The sequence below is a fragment of the Scylla paramamosain genome, chromosome 1 (assembly GCF_035594125.1).
Source record: "Scylla paramamosain isolate STU-SP2022 chromosome 1, ASM3559412v1, whole genome shotgun sequence".
NCBI classification, from domain to species: domain Eukaryota; kingdom Metazoa; phylum Arthropoda; class Malacostraca; order Decapoda; family Portunidae; genus Scylla; species Scylla paramamosain.
The window spans coordinates 34,305,193-34,325,425 of NC_087151.1; the positions used below are offsets into that span (position 1 = coordinate 34,305,193).

Genomic DNA, 20,233 nt, shown 5'->3' on the forward strand with positions numbered 1-20,233 from the left:
AGGATACAATGATAACACGTGCTACATAAATACTACTCATGGTACTTTCCAATATATATATATATATATATATATATATATATATATATATATATATATATATATATATATATATATATATATATATATATATATATATATATATATTTCCGTAATAACATTTCGTTTTTTAATACTGCTTGTTTGTTTCGCTTTAATGAAATTTATCAGGGAAAATATCCTTTCAGAACAAAGTAAAGAGAGTAAAGGAGGCCAAACATGCAGCAATGCAGTAAACTAAATATGGACCATTTCCATCCATTACTGTCTGAGATTCTGCCAAAATGCCTTTTATCATCATTAATGGCACTGCCTTCTTTACCATATTGAATAATCAAACTGAGCTTTCTTATTTTAAGAACATATTTTCCAAGATCTAGGAGATTTTTATATTCTCGTTTCACAATAACGTAATTTCTCGATGTAAAAAAAAAAAAGAAAAAAAAAAAGACGTGTTATCAGCACCTCACTGGTTGCCCCTCTTGTAATTGTTGGAAGAACGAAAAGTTTTTCCGAAACGTCATGATACATTGGTAAACTTTGCATCTTGGCCCCCCCCACAAAAAAAAAAAAAGCGAGAAGTGATGGGAGCTGTGCGAAAAGATTAGATAATAATTTACCAATAAAAAAAAAAAAATGTATCTCACAACTCAGCAAAACAGTTGTCAGCAAGCAGGCAGCAGATGCACGAAGGCTTCACGGGGGTCCACTGGGAATACACAACTTTAACACTCACAGGGTGCAGCAGACAAGCTCGTGAAAAATGCTGAAAATGAGCTACACTGCCATTCGCCAACCGCAGCCGCAGCTCATAAGCGGTCGTAAACCTTTAATGACTGAACTGGTCGTTTGTGTTATGACCACGGCTGGATATTCGCTGTCTTCATTACTTTTGCATTACTGTAGTGTGGTTATGCTTAGGTCTCATTATATCTTGTAAACTTCATGTATTTAACGAAACACATCACAGTATTGTGAACGATTTTAGTAACTGATGTCAGTAACAACTTTTTGCTTTACTTTCGTACAAAATTCAAAAGGATTCTTCACTTCAGTTCATGATGCCGAGCGCCGCTAAGCCGTGCGTGCCGTACTGTCCCTCCATCCCCCGCCACCATCACCACCACTAGTACTCACACTTACCTGGTATTTGCTACCGTTCATTTAACTTGACGACAGAGAAGGTTCAGTCTTTATCCTGATAACTACCCATAAGATCTCCTTCACTCATAGACACTGTTTCTGGCGATCAAAATAGTCTACGTTTTGTTAATTGAATTGGAATGCCCACAGCCCGATTCTGAAAATGACTAGGGTACCTGTGTTTTTTTTTTTTCCATGGTATTGGACATTTCGTAATTCAGTACCATGCTGTACTTGACTGCTACAAAGCAGCGACTTTTTCTGCATTGACACCATTTAAAATCTCACAGCTGCAGCATCAATGAAGAGAGAGAGAGAGAGAGAGAGAGAGAGAGAGAGAGAGAGAGAGAGAGAGAGAGATTGAGTGGAGGGAGGGGGATGAAGCGAGAGCGAGCGAGCGAGCATATGTGAAACGGAAACACAGCCAACCGGCAAGGACAGAATCTCACGGGCGAACCAAGTCCTACACACCACCTTTTCACCGACTTAATCCCACTTCTCCATCGCTCGCACCTTTCACCGTGTAAACGTTAGTCTATTCACTCGCACCCATAAAGTGTAGGGCAAGCCGTGGCACCTTCGACCTACACGCTCTGCAAATACTCGGAATAGTGTGAGCAAGCATGTTTGAGGATCACACGGCGTGGCGGCCAAGTGCCTCCCACACTACGTACTGCAAAAGAATAAAGGACCCTTACAAAGTCCCGGGGAAATTGGAAATAAAGTTTGTGCCTTAGCTGGGGCCTCGCACGCCACGGGGAGGCACACTTACCGACAACGCTGTGCACGAAGCGCCACAACTTGGGGTCCTTGGAGTAGTCCACGAGCGCCGCTAGCACGGTGTCCACGCTGCTGTCATCCCCGGCCGCCTCGCCTCCCTGGGGACAAACAGGTTCATGTCTTAACGCACGCACGCACGCACACTTGGCTACAATACCCAAGTTTATGAACGAAGTAGGAGAATTAGACATAAAGGATGTTGTCAGTGTAATTACTCTTATCGGGGACTGTGATTTTCAGACTGAAATCCTCACTTCGACACACCTGTTATATTTAGTCGAAACCCGGAACATATCATACTTCCTAACTCACAGTAACAAATAAACTGATACTCGCGTCTTTCCGGAGAAAATGGTAGGCAGAACAGGCCCACAGGTCCTTTTCCTTGTTGAAAGACGAACCTAATTCCGATATACTTACCATCCGAAAGCGAATACCTCGGATAGAAATACATGTGACACCTATACAAAAATAATTTTAATATTCATTTTTCATGATGGTAACTGCAGCTTTCGTCTGTGTTTGGGGAATCCTGAAGTCCAATTAGGAGGGAATACTCACAACACGTCATCACAGAGGGATTAAAAGGTGCGGTCTGGCCATAGGGATAAGGTCCTGCTGGCCAGATTAGTTCCCTTCAGATGTCAACAAGGCAGCTACGGCAGCCGATAAAGTGAGTGAAGTCAGCCTACGATAACATTGAGCCATAAGGTCTGCTTCTTGCCTCTGATCCTCTGTCCTTCAGTCTCCGTTTCCCTGTCTCCATCTCCTCCCCCCCTTTCTCTCTCTCTCTTTCTCTCTCTCTCTCTCTCTCTCTCTCTCTCTCTCTCTCTCTCTCTCTCTCTCTCTCTCTCTCTCTCTCTCTCTCCAGCAGTAATAGTTGTATCAAAGAGAGACTGAATAATTGAGAATACACAAGAATGAGTTGATAGAGGGAAGACGCTTGAATATCAAAATAAAGTACAATTTCCCTGTGGAACTACGAATTTCTGGGATGGGTTATATGAAAAGATGATAGCCGTGAGAAGTGTACTTGCATCAACTGAAGGGGAGACTAGATAAACATAGGCATGGAGAGAATAGCTCAAGCCCTGTACGAGTATAATACAAGTAGGTAAACAACTAGATAAATATACAATGTCAGCTGTCCTACTATAGCAAACAATAAGCTGTGGATGAGAGGAACTGGTGCCTTACAGAGCTGGGTTTGCTGCGGGTGTGTTCCTGGCGGGATGGCGGGCTGTTGGGCTGCTCTTGGCGGTGTGTTGTGCTGCCTGGCTTAGGGTCCCTAGGGGTGTGTACCATGGTCTCCCCGGAGGCTGGATCGCCATTACCTGTGGGGCAAGATGGGGACGTGTAATGCCTGGGAGTAAATTGGGTTTGAGGACAGGGGACGATGTGAAAAATGGCAGCGAAGGAGGATGGTTTGAGCATAGAAGACGAGGTTGAGGACGAAGAAGAAACACAAAGAAAAAAATAATGCTGAGGATAAAGCTAAATATGAAGATGATGATTATGATGAAAAAAAGGATGAGTACGGGGGGAGGAGGAGGAGGAGGAGGAGAACAATAACGAGGACGAGGACGAGGAGGAGAGATAGAAAGAAGGAGAAAATAAGAAAATAAAAGCCTGAAAAGCATAGAGTAACACAACACAGCATCTACAGAGAGAGAGAGAGAGAGAGAGAGAGAGAGAGAGAGAGAGAGAGAGAGAAATTAACGGTGCTGATGCCTCGCCTGCTTGCAGCTCAGACCCGGCTCATATTTTCTACAAAGCTGTGAGCAACAACGCCACTTTTCTTCTCCTTCACTTGACAGGATTTGTCATTTTTTTTCCTAGTCAATTTGGATCAGCGATCTCATGTTTTCCCGTAAGTGAGTGTGGTAGAGAATTTTTCCTTCATCCATTCTTGACCATTCATTGTCTGTCTCTGTCTCCCTCCCCTCCCTCCCCCCTCTCTCTCTCTCTCTCTCTCTCTCTCTCTCTCTCTCTCTCTCTCTCTCTCTCTCTCTCTCTCTCTCTCTCTCTCTCTCTCTCTCTCTCTCTCTCTCTCTTCCTTATTTTCTTTGTTTCGTTTCTTTTTTCCCTGTTTCTTTTTAAAATCAGAATTCACACTTCCCTCCTCCTCCTCCTCTCTCTCCTCTCTCTCTCTCTCTCTCTCTCTCTCTCTCTCTCTCTCTCTCTCTCTCTCTCTCTCTCTCTCCCTCTTTCTCAAGTACATTTCATTACCGCTGATTTCTTTTCCTTTAGAAAACATTTTCCCTTTTAACCAGCAGAATATATATATAAACTACATACTTTCTTCCCTCTCACTTTTCTTCCCCCTGTTCGCGTGTCTTGGCCATAAGACTGAACACAATAGTACCGGCTCGACCTGTTTTGTTGTGTGCTTGGTCTTTGCTTCTCTTTTCCTGGCATTGATTCCTGTTGCAGTTTGTACAATCCACGGGAAGCATCAAACGAAACTGAATATGTGACTTACTGAACGATGCCTTGTGATTGTTATGATTTTGTTATCGTGGTGGGTTCAGTTAAGGAGATTGTTATGGTAAGCCGTGATTTTTTTTTTTGTTCTAACTCCTTCCTTGCCGCTCACGTTTCGGTATGTTTTTGTAAAGTACGAAAATTTAATAATAATATTCAATCTGCTCTCTCTCTCTCTCTCTCTCTCTCTCTCTCTCTCTCTCTCTCTGTTTCCACGTAACTCCTCGCTGAGACAACTATATACTTCCCGGAGCAGTAATATACTCTAAGCTCCTTATCTGGGCGTACGTGGAAACTGAGACTTGAGGGCGGTGGCTGAAAGGGTTGAGTCTGTTACTGTATCGTAACAAACGTCTTAAATTAAAAATAAAAATGATAAACAAACAATAAGCGACTAATCTTTCCTCGCCACAACCTCTCCTCTTTCTGTAATAAAAAAAGTCTCAAATAAAAAGTAGCGATGATCTAAATACAAATAATAAACGACTAATCTTTACTCGTCACAGCCTCTCCTCTTTCTGTTACAAGTCCTAAAACAAAAAGTAACGATAATATAGATAAAAATCATAAACGACTAATCTCTCCTTGTCACAAAGTCTCTTCTTTCTGTTACAAGTCTTAAAAATTAACAGTGGTATAAATAGGAGTAATGGGGAACTAATCTTTTCTTGTTACAACCTCTCTTCTTTCTGTTACAAAATAAATCTTGAATAAAAAGTAACGATGATATCGATACAAGTAATAAACGGCTAATCTTCCCTCGTCGCAATGTCGTCTCTTTCTTGCCAAATAGTTATTGCTGTTCACATTGTTCTGGACCATCGTCATTAGCCCCCAAGTGTTCTCAAGCCCGTCTTCTTAAACGCTTCACGCTTTCATGAAGGTTACTCATGTTTTCAAAGGACACAGAGACGATTATTTCGATTATAATGTTTCTCCCCTCTATTAAAAGTGCATGATCTTTGTTAATTAAAGTACATACATCATTGGAATCATGAGAATTCCTGTAAAAACCAAAACGATTTTTGCTTGAGCCTGTTAGAAGTATTAAAGATCCCAATAAATTCCTATAAACCCCAATAATTTCTACTATATCATGTATCACTAGAATCCTGAGAATGTCCGTGGAAATACCAGTAATATCTACAGGATACTAGTTCGTCTCTCCTAATGTTTTTGGCTTATTAAAGTTAAATTACGTATATCATTAGAACTACGAGAACGCCCGTGGACTCTCCCCAATAATTTCTACTAGAGCCTGTTAACTCTTTCACAACGATATGCAATAACTCACAGCACTAAAAGAAATGCATGGAATTTTCATAAACATCCACAAGAAGTAATAGGATAAAGGAATATATTTTGTAACTTCTGGCTAGTACAATGCTTGGAGGTGGCTGTAGAACAAGAACAGATGTCTCAAAGTGGCTAATAATTAAGGAAAGATGTGCCAAATAGCAGTCAGAGGATTAAAAACATTAAAGATAAGACGCAGGAACGATAGAGAACAGATACCTCTAGTGTTTATTTTTCTTTCCAATACAGGTGCAGGATTTTCATTATACTATATACTCGTACATCATTTGAATTACGAGAATACCAGCGAAGATCCCAACAAATTTTACCATATCCTGTTGAAAGCATTAAAAACAAGACGCCGGAACATTTGAGAACAGAGACCTTCAGTGTTTTCGCTTTATTTTCCTCCTTCATTAAAAGTGCAGGATACATAATAAGAATCACGAGAACACCCATGAAAATCCCGCCAATTTCTACAAGATAATGTTAAAAGTATAAAAGATAAAACACTGGAACGTTTGAGAACACGGAATTTTAGTCTCTTCAGGCCCTGACCCTCGCAAAGGATACACGACTGTGGAGCGCTGAACGGGGCAATAAATAACACACAAAAGTCTAATGGCAACGGAGTGTGTGGTGATGTGCTGATGCTGGTGACCCTCCTGTTCTCTTCTCTATTCTCTCTCTTTTGTTTCCTCTCTTCTCTTTCTCTCTTTTGTTTTCTTTTCTTTTTCGTATTTCATTTTCCTATTATTTTTTCTCCTTCTCTATCTTTCTCTTCTCTTTTCATCACTTATGTTTCCTCTATTCTCTGATCATCTTATTAATTTCCTCTCTCTCTCTCTCTCTCTCTCTCTCTCTCTCTCTCTCTCTCTCTCTCTCTCTCTCTCTCTCTCTCTCTCTGTTTTTATCGTTTCCTCTCTTCTCCGATCTTCCTGCTCTCTTATTCCTCTTCTCTTTCTTTCTCTTATTTCCTCTCTTCTCTGACCCTTCTGCTCTCTTCTCGCTCTTTTTTTTCTCTTCTCTGATACTTTTGTTCTCTTCTTTCTCTCTCTTTCTCCTTTGTTTCCCCTTTTCTCTTTTTCTCTTTTGTTTCTCATCTTTTTCGTAGTTTATTTCCCTCTCTCCTTTTCTCTCTTTTGTTTTCATTTTCTACATTTTTTCCCCCGTTCAATTTTTCTGCCACATTTCATATCAAACCATTTCTCACATCTCAACAATTTTCTTTTTTCTTAATTCACTTTGTTACTCTTTCTTTGCGCTCATCTTTTCGTATACCCTTCTTTCTCCACCTCCTTTTTTTTTTTTTTTTCCTTATTTCATACCTGGTTACACTTTATATCTAATCACCTCTCGTATTTTCTTCCTTTTTTTGCACTCTCTCTCTCCCATTTTTTTTTTTCGCCGTCTCCTCCTACTCCTTTTTCGTCCTCCTCTCCTTATCTAATCCGACCATCAACATTACCATTATCATATCTCAGGCCCGTGCACATCAACTCTCTCTCTCTCTCTCTCTCTCTCTCTCTGGCTGGCTGGCTGGCATTCTTATTCAAGCTAAAAACCAAACACAACCAAAAACAAGACACTGACAAAACACACGCAAAAAAACAAGACTCGTATCAAACACACGCAAAAAAATAAAGGATTCATATCAAACACATGCAAAAACAAAAGATTCGTACCAAACGCACGCAAAAACAAAAGACTCTCGTACCAAACACACGCAAAAACAAAAGACTCGTACCAAACACATGCAAAAAACAAACAAACAAACAAACAAACAAACAAACAAACAAACTCGTACCAAACACATGCAAAAGCAAAAGACACTGAGACCAAACACACACACAAAAAAAACACACACAAAAAAGAAAAAGAAAAAAAAAAACACTCAAAATAGTCACCGCGTTTACACAAGACTTGATACGCCGATTACTATTAATGTTTTGATGGCTGGCTGAATGGCTGGTCTGGCTGGGCTGGGCTGGGTTGGGCTGGCTCCCTGAATACGTGCGCCGTAATTACACACTGATGGCGGGATTATCAGCTGCAGTATTTGAATAGCAATAATTACGTAGATCATTATTTTTCAAGGGGCCAGACGCGTTGTGGGGACAAGGGACGATATAGTCAAAGGCCTCGTGCGGATTCAAGTTGCTATTTTTTTTCTCCCTATGCTATTATCACATAAGCTGCTTCTGTTATTGAGGCTTAGGGATTTATGAACAATTGGCTTATGTGTGTGTGTGTGTGTGTGTGTGTGTATTTGCTGGAATATAAACAAGTTAGTGATTTCCTGTCGATCTCCAGTTTTTTTTTCTCTTCTTTCTTTTTTTTTTTTTTATATATATATTTCTCCGTCGCCGCCTGCTCTCCGTTTCCTGTATCACTTGTCGCTTCAGTCGGCCTCTCTCTCTCTCTCTCTCTCTCTCTCTCTCTCTCTCTCTCTCTCTCTCTCTCTCTCTCTCTCTCTCTTTTCTGCTCAGTCACTCCCGCAGATCGCAGTCATTTCTGCCTTCCTTCATCACCTCATCCTGTCCTTCCGCCTTCATCACTTCCTTCTGTTCCTCCTTCACATCCCACGTTCGTCTCCCTCACTGTTGCACCCACACTTTCTTGTACTCCCACGCCACACACGCCACACACGCCCAGCAGCAATCCTTCACGTCTCCACCTTCCTCCAAGCCCACCTTTCCCGTTTTAATTACGTCTCCCACAAACGCAAGCATTTTCTTTTCCCTTCTCGACGGCAGAGCAGCGCGGCTAGGTAGACACTAAACCGGCAGCGCTGCGATGTGACACGACCGCAACATGAATTATGACAAACAACAGCAGGAACAACAGGACAGGCAGGCAGGCAGCTGGTGAAGTGTGCGGTGGCCTGGAGCCTACCGCACAACAGCTGGCGGTGGTGTAGGCGGTGGTGGTGGCAGGTACCAGCTGGTGTGTGGGTCTCTCTCTCTCTCTCTCTCTCTCTCTCTGCCTCTGCCTCATGCAACATTTCATCAATATAGCAGTGGATTGTCTTCCGCCGAGAGTTTACTGCTGGAGGCTTTATATTGCAATGCGTCGTCTTTGTAAAGGGAATGCGTATATTAAACTGGGATTTGAGCGAGAGTGAAGCTAAGGCAGGGATTGTGTGTGTAATGGGCAAGCATTATAGCACATTTTTGTGCGGTGTATACGTGCGAGTATAATGTGAATATGTAACATTAAGCCTTGTTTACGAGGAAACTGCCCCGTGATGAGGTTTTCCTTACAATTTGAATACATCAGGCTTATGTTTGGTATGTAATGGGAAGAGATGACTTTCCCTTCTCTTTGGGAGGTAAACATACTGTTTTCTTTATAAATTGAGTATGGAAGCTATTTTGGGACTTCTTTTGAGGGGAAATATGATAACGCTGAGAGAGAGAGAGAGAGAGAGAGAGAGAGAGAGAGAGAGAGAGAGAGAGAGAGAGAGAGAGAGAGAGAGAGAGAGAGAGAGAGAGAGAGACCTTCATCACATTTTTCCTACATGCCTTCCTTCATTTTCAGACCACCGCATACGCAGCTTCCCTGCAATCATCCTGCGAACGGCTGGTGGATGAAACAAGTGTGAAGTTAAAATGGACTTGATGTTTGTCTTTACTGCATCTGCCCCCCCCTTTTTACCCCACTCCCTCTCTCACTCTGTCTCTGTCTCGCCTCAAGCCCTAACTAAACACGACCACAACACCCTCAGCCTTCAAACACGAACACTTCTAAAAACATACAGACAACGCCCACTGCCTGCCAGCCTCGCAACTCTTCACACAAGACACGAGCCTCTCTCCCTTCGCCTTCCATCACAGGAGTAGGGTGTTGACAAGCTCGTGAGGTTTTCTTCGGGTCTTACACCACTAGCAGACCACGTAAGCAAGCAAGCGAGGCCACAGCTGACGAAGGAAGGGACTGGAGGCTCTCGGCAGTGTGGGGAAAGTTGGCGGTGCGAGGTGGGCTTTGATCTCGAGACCTGATGATGTCCCCACCGCCACTCGAAGCTGTCACCTATCTTTACCGAGAGAGAGAGAGAGAGAGAGAGAGAGAGAGAGAGAGAGAGAGAGAGAGAGAGAGAGAGAGAGAGAGAGAGAGAGAGAGAGAGAGAGAGAGAGAGAGAGAATAAGGCCGTACACCTCAAACACAACCCTCTTCTTCCTTTTTACTCCTCCCTCTCAAAAAAATTACGATATTTGCACTTTCCAGAAAGAGAGAGAGAGAGAGAGAGAGAGAGAGAGAGAGAGAGAGAGAGAGAGAGAGAGAGAGAGAGAGGCAAATACCCAACCACCTCGACACACATCCCTCCACCACCACCATCACCACCACCACCTCCTCCTACCCCTCCCAAAAGTAATACCCGAAGGAACTCCACTTTTCTAATATTCATAAAAGGTTCAATAGTTCACCGCTGAGGTCGCAAGTTACTGTCATTCCAGTCCGCGTCGCTTTATGGGAGAGAAACACTACGTCGACCGCCGCTGGTGGGAGGGGTCGATGGCTACAGAGTCGTGGGGGACAAGAGATGCGGCACGACCTCCTCTGTGGGCGGGAATGTCGCGTCAGCCGCCTTCGGGAATTGAGTGCAGTGTGATGAGATATTATTCATCATTGTTTAAAGGACAACAAACAGCGCCAGGCCTTTAGATCCTTTTCTAGATTGTATAATTGCAATTACTCATCAAGAGCTGTTAGTGGAGGAGTTTCTACGGCAAGGTCCTCTTTATGCTGTTAAATTATACTGCCCTGAGCTGATTACAAGCAGAATAGAGCCGTAGGATGACAAAATAATTTCTAGGATGTTTGATTGTAATTCCCCACCAAGGACTGTCAGCAGAAGGGACCCGACGGCAAGGTCCTCTTTATGTTGTTTTATTATACTGCTCTAAGCTGATTATAAGCTGAAGAGCGCCGTTGGATGGCAAAATAATTTCTACGATATTTGATTACACTTCTCTGTGCTGACTGGAAGCAGAAGAAGAAGAAGAAGAAGAAAAAAAAAGGAAAAAAAAAAAAAAGGGAATAGACATCATGTTTGTTTCCGTTCGCAAACCTCTATCGAATGTAGCACCAAACAATTGTTACTGAGGATCTGGAACGGAAAGTGTAATATGACGCCAAGTCGTGACCTCTGACCTGACCTAAAGATCAACATCTACATAAATGATCTCTTATTTGCATGCACACACACACACACACACACACACACACACACACACACACACACACACACACACACACACTTCTCTTCAGTAGTAGAATAGATATGACAACGAAGCGGAAATGTGAAAAAAAGAAACTTTATGCTTTCACCTTCCTTGCTGTATCTTCCTTTCCTTTCATCAAGTAGTAACTAGATGCTTATTATTTAAGTCGGTGAGTAGATTTCGTCGAGAACAGTGTTTTGGACGAGAACAATGCAACATAAATTCAACAGGAAACATTAACAAAGCGGTAATGAAATGCTGCACACACACACACACACACACACACACACACACACACACACACACACACACACACACACACACACACACACACACACACACACACACACACATCTCTTGTCTTTGCCTCAAGTCGCTAACGTTACACAAAGAACACACACACACACACACACACACACACACACACACACACACACACACACACACGTACGTATTATATTCCTTGTTTTGCTCCGCCGTCACCCGAGTCTGTTTGTGGCCTGAGGGATGCTCGTTACACTTTAAGTGATATGGTTGGTGTTTCTTGCTTTCCTTTGTGTCCTGTGTTGTTCCATTCTTGACTTTCGAGTTGTATTAACTGGTGATTCCAAATGTGTGTGTTTTAATAGATTAGTTAATCATTAATCTATTTACTCATTTAATGAACTTTATAGTTTTGCAGATGGTAATCAAAGGCTAAGTCATAAAACTGGTGACGAAAGAGAACCCAAGAAATTTTACGAAAGAATAATTTTAAAAAGAGTACAGACTATGAATCACTCATTGCTTTCAACAAAATATGCAAAAGAAAAAGCTTTCTGGCCATGTGAACGTTTAATAATAATGAAAAGGTACCGACTACTACCATCTGCCCTCGCTTCCTCCACATCGCGGCCCAACTTCCCTTTTCCACTCCATATCACTCCACAACTTTCTACGCTTCGCCACCTCACACCAGTCCACTGCCTCCACTATTAAGTTCACGCTGTCTTAATTCACAACACACCACTACATGCTCGCAACGCTCCGGCTCCTCACCAGGCAGCATCTTTTCCATAAATGTTTCGCTGCAGGTTGATGGAAGTTCACACGTAGTTTAGTACATGCAAATGGTGATCGGGAAGTCTTGAAGTGGGATGTCGGATATGGCGGGTCTTCTTCGCTTTTCAGACGTGGTTCAATATGACAAAGGCCTTATCTTCGTATAAGCTTTTCAAATTTCGCATGATCCCTTTTTGCTTTTGACTGTACTCTACTGTATAGGGACTGGCAACTTCAGTGAACCTTTTTTATTACTTTTTTTTTTTTTTTTTTGCTCTAGGTCAGTGTCCCTGTCCCTCTTGCATAAAAATAAATAAAAAATAAACATCGTCTTGTGTTATTCAATCGTCACTATCCGTTTTAGGAAGTTTCAACAGGTTTGGATATTGACGTTAGTGAACACTGTGCCAGCGAATGCCAGGATGGATTTTTCCCTGGTTTGATATATTTAGCGAATAAGAAAAGAAATGTAATTTAGTCCATAAACTCACTCTTATTTGCTTGTGATTGCCGTCGTAGCTGTAGTCGTAATGAATGTCTACTATTATTGCTTCCACACAGCTCGAGGCTTCGCTCTGTCCGTAGCCTTTGATTGTCAGGGGACCTCTAAAGCTTATGTACGTGCTATTACGTCATCATAGCTACAAAATAGAGTTATAAGAAGACTGACAAACAGCTAGATAGATATAAGCACAACGAGTTCTTTGCTCTGTCAATGTTTATCATTTTTGTGTCTCTTGACAACCTTTTGGGATTTGTATCTGTGTTGTTTTCATTAAGGCCGAGTGCCCCACACATGCCTGCTTTGTTTGATGTATTTGTCGCAGTTCAGTGTTTCCTCCTGTGTGTGCGACCCTTGGAGCGTTTGAGCCACGTTTTATCCGCCCTTTCATGTGACCCTCGTGCGTGAGTTTGTAAAACGTAATTCCCTTCTAAAGAGGACGCAAGGTGGATGGGAACGCGGGATGGAAAAGGATGAGGATGGAGAAGGACGCGGTTGGAGGCGCACAAGAATTGGAGAGAGACGAAGGGCGGTGAGGGACGAGGGCTGGAGGGACGAGAAAGATACACGGGGCCAGGCGTGACGCGGGTACAAGTATTCCCTGGAGTGTGGGTGTAGCCTGGGGTCGCAACGCTGCTGTCTGGGGCGCCTCGTAAACGCACTCATTACCTCTTTAATACGAAAACTCACAAACTCGACGGTGAAGAACCAGGAAAATTGTATAAACTGATTTTGTATCTGTCTTTGTACCCGAATAAGAAGGTGAACAATAGTTATAGTGATTAAAGCTTTCATTGGAGGGAATAATTTTTGTTTTACTCATTAATTGGCCTAACTGTATATAAGGTCTATAGACTTATGACAATCTCCAGCACTGCAACTGGCAACTACAAAGGGCAAAGAGAGCACAGGAAAGCAGAATGAGTGGCGGATTAGACGTGTGCACCAATACTTGTTTCTTAAGCAGGAAAAGGTGGATATGTAAGGGAAGGGCGTGCATGTGTGAGGAAGAGGCATGCAACAGGTGCTCTTTCTTTACAAATGAGAGAAGGATGAACTGAACTGTCTGTTTCAATCGACAAGCCAACAACTGACTCTGCCACTAAGACTAACAACATTTACGCTTGTATTGGTTGAATATGACGCCTGGACAAACGTAACAGGTGCGCTGCCTTTACGAATCAAAGAAATTGTGTGGGTTTCGATCACCAAACCAACAAATGATAACGTTACATTAAAACATTTATACTTGCAATAAATAATATGAAGCTTGAACCAAATGGACAGAATTGTTTGCCATGAAGAAACTGTAACAATTGCTGAGGAGGTAACCTGAAGGAGCCTCGATATCCTAGCAGTACCCCACCAGCCGATCACCGAGAAACAAAGTGGGGCGGTGTCATAATTACCATTCCTGAGGAGGCAAAGTGACGGTGAGGCCACGCGTGAAAGTATAATGAGGAAGGACTGGAAAACACGTCACACTGCTGCTGGGGGTTGCTTACTGCAGCAGCACGACTGACAAGAGAGAAAGGAACACAAGAGGCTGAAGAAAGGTACTGAGGGCTCGTTAAGGAGTTCAGGGAAGACTCTAGGTGAGCCTTGCTTATTGTTGTAATGTTGTAAAAGATGCTGGTCACTGTGGCAAAAAGAGAGAGGCAGGGGGACTTGAAGTACTAGGGGTTCGTTAGGGCGTCCAGGCGTGTCCCGAGTGACCTGTTGTTGTTGTTGTTGTTGTTGTTGTTGTTGTTGTTGTTGTTGTTGTTGTTGTTGCTGTTGTTGTTGTTAGGTAATGACAGTGAAAGAAAGAGCACGTTGCCCTTTTTGACTTCCTGCAGTTATCTATTTCTACAGGACTGAATTAACATCATTACGTCCAATCTCTTGATCTCCTGAGACACGGACTCAGAAACGCTTTCCTCTCTCACCACGACATTTTCAAAGGCCACGGAAATGATAAGCCGGGTTCACAAGAGAGTTCCTCCAGTTAATAACGTAGAAATCTTGTTCAGAAACACATAACTTCTAGTAGTTCATTTCACTGACTTATTGCCCTATTCGGAAAAAAAATGTATTGATGACTACCCTAATCTCTCTCTCTCTCTCTCTCTCTCTCTCTCTCTCTCTCTCTCTGTGTATGTGTGTGCGCGCAGCTTACTTAAGTCTGCTGGCGCCGCCTCTTCCTCCCTCAGCGTCCCAGTCACGATAAGAGGGCGCGTCACGTACTCTCCCGTGGGTGGCAATGAGCCGCGCACTGCATTGTGACGCGCGAGTGCCAGTTGACGCTGCTGTCCTCGCTACGAATTCTTGAATTTTAGAACCATATTCTGAAACACTTCTGCGCTGCACTTCTACTACATTCAAAAGCCTTTAGTTGAAGTTACAGTTTTGAAGGGTGTTTTTAGAGTTCTAGTGACAGATTAACAAGATCTCTACATTATTAAGGGAAGAAACATTCTCGAGAACCCAGCTGATCATCTCTGTAGCGTTTGGAAATAGTCGTGGTGAGAGTGTAAAGTAAGTGCTTCAGAATATGGGCCTAATTCTCTACTTTACGGTTCTGAAGGACACACAAGAATCTCGACGCCATTATGAAAACAAAAACGAAAAGACCGTATATATTCTACTAGTTATGTTAATCGTCTAGGGAAATAATACCCGTAAAATAATCGTTCGGCTCGCTCTCATGGCATCCGAAGCAACGAATCCAGAAGTCGAGGGTCAGCGGAACCAGAACCAAACCACCAAACCACTCGCCACAATACCAACAGACAATCAGCAGCAACAAGCACCTTTTGATGGATGCCGCTTGCTACTGTGTTGACGTCCCTGGCCAGCTGCTGCACCACGCTGGTCGCGCAACATTAGTGATACAATACATGCGTGCAGAGACTGGCCACTCGTGACGACAGGCCGACTGATGCTGTTGTGTTACACCCTTAACAGGCCCCCAGTGAGTCAGGTAGCCAGGCAGACATCGAGTTAGTTACTCAGTCAGTCATTCATTCATTCATTCATTCAGTTAGTCAATCAGTTAGTCATTCAGTCAAAGTGTCATTCATTCATTCATATATTATCAAACAATCAGTCAGTCAGTCAATTAGGCAGTCTCTCTCTCTCTCTCTCTCTCTCTCTCTCTCTCTCTCTCTCTCTCTCTCTCTCTCTCTCTCTCTCACGCCTCGAATAGCTGCAAAACTGGAAGCTTCCTCTTCATTAAAAAGAAAAAAAGCGTTTCCACAATTTTACGTTCGCGGAGAACCGTGATGCAGTTTTGTCAATCGCATTATAGGAGATTTGCCTCCAATAACAAGGATGCCATTGATGAAAACTAAAACCTATACAGCTCGTGGGCCTCGGAATGCATAGAACACAGCCCGGCGCGTTTAATAAGTCCGTGGGAACCAATTTTAACGAGCATTTCACATAATGATCGACTCTCACTTGTTTTCACTGTCGTCCTGCAATGTTTCTGGAAGCGTTGGTATTCAGCGCGCACAATGAAATAAAAATCTGTTCATTGTACGTATGTGTTTGGACCGTATTCTGAAACACATCTGTGCTCCACCTCCATTACATTCAAAAGGCTCTATTTGGAATTATACAGGTTTTTTAAAGATGTTTTTATGGTTCGAATGACAGATTAATAAGATTTCTACATTATTAACAGGAGAAATAGTCTTGAAAACCCGGTTAATCATCTCTGTGGGCTTTGTAAATAGTCGTGGTGAGGGAGCAAAGCGTTTCAGAATACGGGCCTTTATATAGTTGTGAGTGGCAGGAAGTTGTAGATTAGTTCCAGTCAGTAGGACCAATCCACTTGGGGGTGATGGCCGCCTGTATGGTTTGTCTATTGTTAGGCAACACCCATTACTAGACAACAATGATTCAAACTAAATAGTTACGATGTTTCCATTCTTCAGGACCACTGCAATAGTTGTCCCTTCCGTAAACTGTTTACCATTTCCTTCAATTCTATCGACGGGCGAGGCAATCACGGCCAGGACTTGTCCCCATCCGACATTCCCCCCTCCTCCCACCCTGCGCCTCGCTGAAGTTGCTCTAGTTTAGATGCTGCGTGTTTCCTGCGTGGCTACTGATTTGTATGACTGGTGCATGAATGCCATCTTTCTATGCCAAGTCTTTGCAGCAATAAGACGTTCCTAGACAAAAAGCTATTTTTTATGTAACAGGGGCTCTGGCCTGGGGGCAACAAAAAGAACAAAGAATGGCGTTAGAAGGGTTATCATGCCTTCCATGATGGCAAACTACAAGAACAAAACCTGGTGTTTCCTTTCATTTCCACACGATTTGAATGTGTGTGTGTATATATATATATATATATATATATATATATATATATATATATATATATATATATATATATATATATATATATATATATATATATATATATATATATATATATATATATATATGCGCAACATCGAGTTAGTTATTCAGTCAGTCAGTCAATTGGTTATTCATTCATTCATTCATTCATTCAGTTGGTCAGTCAGTTAGTCACTCAGTCAAAGTGTCATTTATTCAATCATACGTTATCAGTCAAACAGTCAGTCAGTCAGTCAATTAGTCAGTCTCTCTCTCTCTCTCCCTCCCTCCCTCTCTCTCTCTCTCTCTCTCTCTCTCTCTCTCTCTCTCTCTCTCTCTCTCTCTCTCTCTCTCTCTCTCTCTCTCTCTCTCTATTTTTTTTCTTTTTCCATACAAGACATGCAACATTGCATTTTGTATAGCTCATTGGTCATGGTTTCATATCATAAAACTAGATTTCTGTTTTCTTGGAACTCCTGTGTTTTAAATCTTAACACTCGGATAAAAATGGTCTGCTTTCGTATCTATAAAGACATCCTCTCTTCCTCTTGCATCGAAAAAAAAAAGAAAAAAACGCTGCGGGCTCTCACAAGAACTATTTTCAGAGTTCACGGGCCACTTGACTTATTATCACGGGTGTTTTCCCCCGTTGATTATGCAGACTTTATTAAGCTATCAATGGAATCACGAAAACATTTTAAAATCCCTATAACTCTAATTAAAAAGCAGAGTCTTTGTTAAACTATCATTATCATTAAGAAAGCCTACTTGAGGACCCCGTTAACTTCAATGAGAGATGAAACGCTTGAGAAGACGTCCCTAGTGGCATTTTTGTCTGTTTTCAAGTCGTTCTCCAGCTTCAAGAGATCCAGTATAACATTCTGTAGAATATTCAACACAACAGCTAGTCTGATTTTAGTTGTTACATTTTCTCCAAAGAAGACCTGAAGCGAAAACGTGGTAATATTATCATAGCACTTCTTCTTCAACCTGAGTCTTCCTTTTATCTTTCTTATTCATTTATCTCATTTAAGTCCGACGACAGAAAGAACCTTTGCTCTGAGTAAACTAATCACGACCACCGCCACTTCCTACACACGGGCACAATAACCTTAATGTCACCTGCTTCATTATGCGCTGCTCAGCCTTTGTGAGACACACTGCTGAGTTACCATACTAATGCTCATAACACTCGCTAGGGCAAAAAAGAAACAGAGAGAAAGAGAAACGCCGCTAGCTAGTCTCCACATGTCTCTTTCTCTATTGATGCTCATAACACTCGCTAAGACAAAAAAAAAAAAAAAAGTGAAAGAGGAACACTGCTACTGTCTACCACTCTCTTTCTCTATTGATATTTGTGATATTTGGGAAAGGCAAAAGAGAGAGAGAGAGAGAGAGAGAGAGAGAGAGAGAGAGAGAGAGAGAGAGAGAGAGAGAGAGAGAGAGAGAGAGAGAGAGAGAGAGAGAGAGAGAGAGAGAGCGCTGTTTTCTACCCGTTTCTTTCTCTATTGATGTTCACAACAATCGCAGACAAACACACAAAATGAAAAAAAACTACTCTCTACCCTCTCTCTCTCTCTCTCTCTCTCTCTCTCTCTCTCTCTCTCTCTCTCTGTTCCCAGTCCGAATCGCCACAGCGGAATCACACGTCACAACAATAACCAGTTCGTCCGTCGCCCCGTCCTCAGGTTTGATGAAGCGACACGTGTATAATGTGCATTAATGATGTGTCCGGCAGAGTGTCATTTGAACGCGGCGCAGAGCAATAAAGAGACGGAGCGCCACGAGTAATGAAGCAACGCAGGGGGCGAGATCGGATATGGGAAGGGAGGTGAGGTGAGGGACATACACAAAGGAACACAAAGGAACGATCAAGCAGCATCATGTGTGGGGGATCTTGTAAGGTTCGTTTGCGATTAGATGGAGGGTAAAGATGGTGTAGATATTAAGTTTGTGACTGCAAGAGGTTTGTTACGGGAGGTGTGTAGTGGGTTGGGAACGGGAGGTGAGGGACCCAAAGGAACTCAAATGAAGAAACAAGCAGCATCAGATGTGTTGACCCTTATGAGGTTGTTTACGGTTAAATGGAAGGTAGTGAAGAGAATAAAGGTGAAAGTTCGTGACGGGAGGAAGTTTGCGACGGGAAGAGCTGACGGGCGGGAGGAGATGAGAGGCGGGAGGAGATGAGAGGCGGGAGGAGGCGAGAGGAGCGAGAGGATGGAGGCGGGAAGAGATGAGGGACGGTAGCAGAAGAAAAAAGAAATTACTCTTTTCTCTTTCACCTTCCCACCACCACCACCACCACCATCTCCTCTCTCTCATTTCTTCCTCCCCCCTTCCTCTTCCTCCTCTTCCTACCCTTCCTCCTCCTCCTCCTTCTCCTCCTCTTCGTCATTGGTATTCATGAGTTCAATATTGCAGCTTAATGATCAATGGAGGTGTGGAGAGAGAGAGAGAGAGAGAGAGAGAGAGAGAGAGAGAGAGAGAGAGAGAGAGAGAGAGAGAGAGAGAGAGAGAGAGAGAGAGAAACTTCCCTCTGAGAATCGGTGATGTGATCTCTTGAATGTTTAATGGACCCGCTCACACACACACACACACACACACACATACACACACACACACACAACACGACTAAACTATACTCCTCTTTCCCACGTCCACCATAACTAGGTAAATACAAGATACCACCTCAACCTTGACTCCAATCCTGCACACACAGAAAACAAGACTACAACAACACTCAGGTAAACACACCCCACGAGACGCCAGTGAAAAGATGCCTCGCTCACTATCAAGGTTCTGAGCCTGTTTAAATCCACACCATCTGTCCCTTTTCTTTTCTCTCTTCTCTCTATCTCTTCACTGTCGCTCGTCAATTCTCTTCACTAACTAAAAGAAAAAAAAAAAAAAGAGAGGCGCGACATTTTCTTCATTACACATGCAAAGTTGACTCAAGGCGGCCGTGGAGGACTAATCAGTCACTCGCTTCACTCATTCTTGCTCCGCTGAACGAAATGAATTGAATTGTGTGCGATTCGAGCAGCAAGCCAACTGCGGGCCGAGTCTCGTCTTCTTAAACGCTTTGGTGCTTTCGTAATGACTATTTTGAAAGACCACACAAGGAAGTTAGCTTCTTGTGATGTCTTTTCTCTCATTGCTGGCACAGAATTCTTATTAAACCATCATTAGAATCGTCAAAAACATCTTTTAACACTCTAATTCACTCCGGTCTTAAAAGTGGTCGAGATAAGATGACTAGACGTTTGAGAATATGGTGCAGAATCCTTATCAAACTATTAGAATCATGGAAACACCCTTGAAAACTCTTTAATTCACGAATGCCTTTCCTCAATAATGGTGCAGGGCTAAAGTATCACTGAAATAATGAAAACAT

At 42.7% G+C, this 20,233-nt stretch overlaps 1 protein-coding gene across 1 annotated transcript in view; it reads right to left on the reverse strand.

The window, feature by feature from the left end:
- Nucleotides 1–20,233, reverse strand: part of LOC135104504 (uncharacterized) — a 142,206-nt gene that overhangs the window by 4,646 nt on the left and 117,327 nt on the right. Inside the window, exons 5-6 of the mRNA XM_064012069.1 lie at nt 3,160–3,296; nt 1,955–2,060 (exon numbers count right to left, since the gene is read on the reverse strand). Of these exons, the coding sequence (XP_063868139.1) occupies nt 1,955–2,060; nt 3,160–3,296 (243 nt within the window). The remainder of the gene's footprint in view (nt 1–1,954; nt 2,061–3,159; nt 3,297–20,233) is intronic.